This window comes from Otolemur garnettii, unplaced genomic scaffold (genome assembly GCF_000181295.1).
Source record: "Otolemur garnettii isolate 467f Iridium unplaced genomic scaffold, OtoGar3 scaffold00035, whole genome shotgun sequence".
Taxonomy (NCBI): domain Eukaryota; kingdom Metazoa; phylum Chordata; class Mammalia; order Primates; family Galagidae; genus Otolemur; species Otolemur garnettii.
Genome location: NW_003852430.1, coordinates 1583224 through 1589006, shown reverse-complemented (window position 1 = coordinate 1589006; position 5783 = coordinate 1583224). Strand labels below are relative to the sequence as shown.

General features: G+C 46.5%; 1 protein-coding gene across 7 annotated transcripts in view; it reads left to right on the top strand.

The window, feature by feature from the left end:
• LOC100949338 (glutathione S-transferase A3) overlaps positions 1-5783 on the top strand; it is a 62055-nt gene that overhangs the window by 29590 nt on the left and 26682 nt on the right. For 2 of the 7 annotated variants that reach the window (XM_023513122.1, XM_023513124.1), the window contains exons 3-6: positions 2105-2156; positions 3284-3416; positions 4599-4658; positions 5535-5676. In XM_023513122.1, coding sequence (XP_023368890.1) covers positions 2105-2156; positions 3284-3416; positions 4599-4658; positions 5535-5676 — 387 coding nt within the window. The remainder of the gene's footprint in view (positions 1-2104; positions 2157-3283; positions 3417-4598; positions 4659-5534; positions 5677-5783) is intronic. The other 5 variants (XM_023513125.1, XM_012805078.2, XM_023513126.1 and 2 more) reach the window with 3 other exon arrangements.

Genomic DNA, 5783 nt, shown 5'->3' with positions numbered 1-5783 from the left:
GCCCTTCTTCCCAGGGTCTGAACAGGAAATGCTGGTGAGGGTCTGGGGGTGACTCTGTGGAGTGCTGCCCTCTGGAGGTGTCTGTGGGAAAACACTCCCCAGTGCAGACTGAGGTGCTCAGCCAGTGTGTGGGGACAGAGGCAGGGACAGGCTCAAGAGGGCTTGTCCCTCAGGAGGGAGCTGAGAAGGAGGCTGTCAGGGTGGCTGTGCCCTGTGAAGGGACCTCGGAGTGTGCTCCCTTCAGCCCCACGGCCACATGAGGCCCTGAGTCTGGGGATGCACTTTCTCCACGGCTTCATGGATGTGTGGGGCTGTAGCCTGATCCTTCCTCAGTGTCATGAAGATACAGCAAATCCACAGAGTGCCATTCCAGGTGGTTTACTTTTTCTTTTTTAATTGAGACAGAGTCTCACTTTGTCACTGTTGGTAGAGTGCTGTGGCATCACAGCTTATAGGAACCTCAAAATCTTGGGCTCAAGCAATCCTCTTGCCTCCTGAGTAGCTTTGACTACAGGCACCTGCCACAGAGTCCACAGGTTTTCTATTTTAGTAGAGATGGGGCTTGTTCTTGCTCAGGGTGGTTTTGAACTCCTGAGCTCAAGCAGTCCACCTGCCTTGGCCACCCAGAGTGTTAGCATTACAGGCGTGAGACACTGTGCCCAGCCCAAGTTGTTACTTTCTACAAATGAAGAACCTGCCCTCACAGTGGTCCGGGTGTCAGCTTTGTGGTTCAAGTGCGTGTTAGAACCCTCAGCAGGATGAGTGCAGGTCAAGAGGCAGAGCAGGGCAGAGAGCAGAGCAGGGCAGAGAGCACCCAGGCTCCCTGGTCTCCATCCCAGCTTGAAGGAAGCTTGGGGAGTCAGGGAGCAGGGAGTGCAGATTGGAAGCCCTGGCTCGGGCTCTGGGCTCCCCAAAACTACTCATGTTTACCATTGTGTCTGTCCGGTTCCTGAGCAATATCACAGTGGTGGCTGGGTGAGGTGCCTCAGGCCTGTAATGCTAACGCTCTAGGAGGCTGAGGCAGGAGGATCGCTTGAGGCCAGAAGTTTGAGACCAGCTTGAGCAAGAGGGAGACCCCCCAACTCTACCAAAAAAAAAAAAAAGAAAAAGAAAAGTTAGTCAGGCCTGGTAGCTGTCTCCCCTATACTCCTAGCTACTTGGAAGGTTGAAGCAGAAGGAGCATTTGAGCCTAGGAGTTTGAAGTTGCAGTGAGCTATGATGATATCACTGGACTCTAGCCTGGTTGACAGACAGAGATACTGTTTCACAAAAACCAAAAAAACAGGGATGGTGCCTGTGGCTCAAGGAGTAGGGCGCCAATCCCATATACCAGGGGTGGCAGGTTCAAGTGCGGCCCTGGCCAAAACTGAAAAAAAAAAAAAAAACCCAAAACAAACAAAAACACATTGCACTGGGCAACTCCGTGCCACCTTCTGTAGTGACCATCTCTCTGTGTGTCTTGAACCAAATGCTTTGTTAATGAGGTGCACACACCTCATTATTCATATACTTATTCATTTAGACCTATATATTACAATCCTGTAATCGTCCACAGATGGACAACAACTCCGTTCCATAAGTACATTAGAAACCTCCAAATTCCGAACCTTTTCTAGGTTAAGAAGCCCTTTTAAACTATGAAAGGAGAAACAGTGTTAGAAATTACAGTGGAGACCCTGGTGGCAGAAGCTTAGATGGCTGTTGGCCTTGGGCACGCTCCATGCTGGCACACACAGGGTCCGTTCTGATCTCTCTTGGAAGAAATAGGCCTTCCTGACATGTTGCATCATTTTAACTAAAATAACATGTCAGTTCCTTCCTTCCAGTGACATCTACTTCTAAATCATGGCTGAGTCGTGGACATTGGTGAGGTCAGGGTGGAGGCCAAGTGAAATACGAGAAGCGGCAGCTGTGTGCCATGACATAGACCTTGATGGGTCTGATCTAAATTTCCAAATGCTCATGACCAGATTAATCCATGTACCTGCAAATCTGAGAAATCTCACTTTCACCACATTATGTCCTGGACAGGGGCCATGCAAGTTAAAAGTCTATCATGCTCTGGGGTGATCTAATAAGAGCCATTTACTATTTTTGTTTCTAGTTCGAAGAGATATTTTTACAATCGCCAGAAGATTTGGATAAGTTAAGGAATGGTAAGAACAAGCACTAAATGCCTCCATGAGGGTAACTAGTAGAAGGTATGTGGCCAATGCCTGTGTGTGAGGCTGGGGTGGCGGTTGGGGATGGTAGAGAGGGAGAAAAGTGGTTCATATGGAAGGGGGAAGGGCTCCTTGAACAGGTCTGGCAACCCTGGGGGGACTGAAAAGAGCCAGACCTCTGTGAGTATTTGCTAAAAGAATCACCCCCGGGGCTCTAAGATGTCCTCTCTCTGTCTCATGCATTCTGTACCATGAGTGAGCTGGGATCAGCTCAGGATCCTACACGACTCTCCCCATGTGAGGACCCTCAAGGATGTGCATTAGAGAAACATACAGGTCTTGAGGTCTTGAGTAAACATATCTGAGTTCTTTACTCTTACCACATTGACAAAGTGACATCCTGGCCATAATATTGGCTTTGAAGAGCACAGAAAGGAGACTATACATAGAAATTTCTCTTACAGCCAGGCGCAGTGGCTTGTGCCTTAAATCCCAGCACTTTGAGAGGTCGAGGCAGGTGGACTGCTTGAGCTTACAGGTTCGACACCAGCCTGAGCAAGAGGGAGACCCCCGTCTCTAAAAATAGCCAGGCGTTGTGGCAGGAGGCTATTTGGGAAGGTGAAGCAAGAGAATCACTTAAGCCCAAGAGTTGGAGGTTGCTATGAGCTGTGATGCATGGCACTCTACTGAGGGTGACAAAGTGAGACTCGTCTCAAAAAAAAAAAAATTCTCTTAGACCTACCTTAAATATCATGAACACCATGGGACTTATTTGGGGACTTCCCATTTTATATGACAATGTCATAGGCCACCCTGTCATAGCCATTCCCAACTTGTTCCTAAAATATCCATGAAGATTTATCGACATACAAAAACATGGGGGACCTACTGTTTATTTAGGTAGGAAACAAAAAAAGTTAAAAAGAAAAATAGAGATTGATAAGAAAAAGAAGGACTATAAGAAACTAAAACCAAAATGCACTTTCAGTTGAAAAGTTTTAAGACAATAACTTTCATTTTATTTTTTTAATCTTCATTCACTGAACCAAATGTATTTTCATTGTAAAAAGAGTGGGGCCTGCAGACATCTCCCTCTCCTTTTTCTTTTCTTTTCTCTAAAGATGGGAGTTTGATGTTCCAGCAAGTGCCCATGGTGGAGATTGACGGGATGAAGCTGGTGCAGACGAGAGCCATTCTCAACTACATCGCCAGCAAACACAACCTCTACGGGAAAGACATAAAGGAGAGAGCCCTGTAGGTACAGTTTCTGTCCTTACACCACCAGATGGCCCAGGACAGAGCAGGGGATCTGGACAGCAGCAGGCTGGGTCCTGGCCCTGTGTGTTGAGGAGCAGGATGGCAGAGTCCTGTGGATGTGGGGGAAGAGTAATGTGGGAGGGGTCAGGCAAGTGTGACATAGAACAGGATGCAGCCCCCTATGTAGCTCCATGACAGAGGTTTCCAAAGTCTCATGAGCCATGAACTCAGGAGGGCGGTGGAATCATGATCTAGGAGTTCAGGTCTTTAGGAGCTGAGTTCCAGCCAGTAGCTAGGGACAAAGGACAGGGTGTTTGAGTGTGTGTGGATGAAAGCTTGGGGAACAAGTGACCCAAAGGAACCAAATGTTAAGTTTCAGAAATTACAAGAACGATGACCAGGCACCTGGGTTATCAACCAGTTATGTGGCCTGATCCACTTGACAATTGGTTAGTGGAGCCTGGTCCTTAAGAAGCTGGTTTGGAGTTAATGTTTCAATTCAAGCCCGAAGCAGCCAGATGTACTCACTGTCACCAACACCCTGGGTTCTGCTCCCTGCTGTGATGAGACTTCATGACTCAAAAGAAAATCTGATTGGAATCTCTCACCTTTCCTCACAAAGTTGAACACAGGGTTACCGGTGACCCAGCAATTTCTCTGCTAGGTATATGACCCATATGCATTTAATAAGAGATATGTAACTCAAATAACAGCAATATTGATGAAGCTAAAAAAGTGTAAACAGCTCACTATCCACCAGCAGTTGACTGGAGACACAAAGTGTGCCAAGGGCGTGCACAGGGAATTATTTGGCCGTGATCAGGGATGAATGAAGTTCTGATGTTTGCTCGACATGGTTGACCTTACAGACATCTCGTTGCATAAAATAAACCAGACATAGGAGGCCACATTTTCTAGGATTTTTTCTACATGAAATGGCCAGAATATTCAAACCTATAGAGGCAGAAAGTAAATTAATGGTTGCCCCGGGCTAGAAGAGTGGGGTTTGGAGGGACAAGAAGAACACTGACCATCAGTACAGATTTTCTTTTCAGGGTTGAGCGATTAGATAGAATCTTATAATATGTGCTAAATTCTGTAAATGTACCAAAACACACAAAATAGTATACCCACAATTATAGTATGTGAATATATGTCAGTGAATTGTTATTTTAAAAGGTATTGCAGAAAGCCCAGTTTGACAGAAAAGAGAAGAAGGTCTCCTAGTTTCACAGTGTTGTAAGTATGTACAGAATGGTGGGCATATTTAGGTTGGGTCTGGAGAAACGCAGACGTGGCTAGAGCCGGGCAGCAGCCCCTGGGGGGCAGTGGGAGCATGGTTTATGGAATAGTTGAAGAGCAGCTAATATTGTGCATAAAAACGGGCAAAGTGATACAGAGGCAGAGGACTGTGACGGAGATTTGTGTGCCCAGGATGCTCTGAAGGTCACTGAGGCCACGGGTCCCTGGCCACCAAATCACAGAACAGAACAAGCAGCAAGAGAAATGGCAACTCGAGTGTCATGTCAGTTGTTACTTGCAGCGAATCCATCAGTTTTTCTCATGACTGTGACTTGGGACAAGTCACTGATGCTCTTTAAACTTGTGTTTGGGCACATCATAACAAAAATGTTAGAAATGTGTTTACACCAATTAAGGTTTTATATGATAAATGTTTGTATGGGGCGGCGCCTGTGGCTCAATGGGTAGGGCACCTGCCCCATATGCGAGGATGGCGGGTTCAAACCTGGCCCCGGCCAAACTGCAACAAAAAATAGCTGGGTACTGTGGTGGGAGCCTGTAGTCCCAGCCACTCGGGAGGCTGAGGCAAGAGAATCACCTAAGCCCAGGAGTTGGAGGTTACTGTGAGCTGTGATGTCACAGCACTCTACCAAGGGTGACAAAATGAGACTCTGTCTCTAAAAAAATAATAATAATAAATAAAATAAATAAATGTTTGTATGTGTAAAAATCATATCAAATTGACTGACATATAAGACGTTCCTACTGCAGATGAATTCCTTTCCACCAGCTGATATTCTGTTCCCTTCAAGTTTTAAACCACAACGTCTAAAGCAGGAGGCATTTGACAGTGAGGCTGTTTCTGTCCCTCAGGATTGACATGTATGTAGAAGGCATGGCGGACTGGAATGAAATGTTTATTATGCTATTCGTCCATCCCCGCGAGGAACAAGATGCCCAGCTTGCCTTGCTCAAACAGAAAACAACAGATCGCTATCTCCCTGCCTTTGAAAAAGTGAGTGAAGCTGTTCAGCCTTTCATGAGCCTGAGTTTAGAAGACCACAGAGAAACAGTGCCCGGGCACTCAGGAGGCAGGGACTCTCACGGTCAGTGAGACTTCTC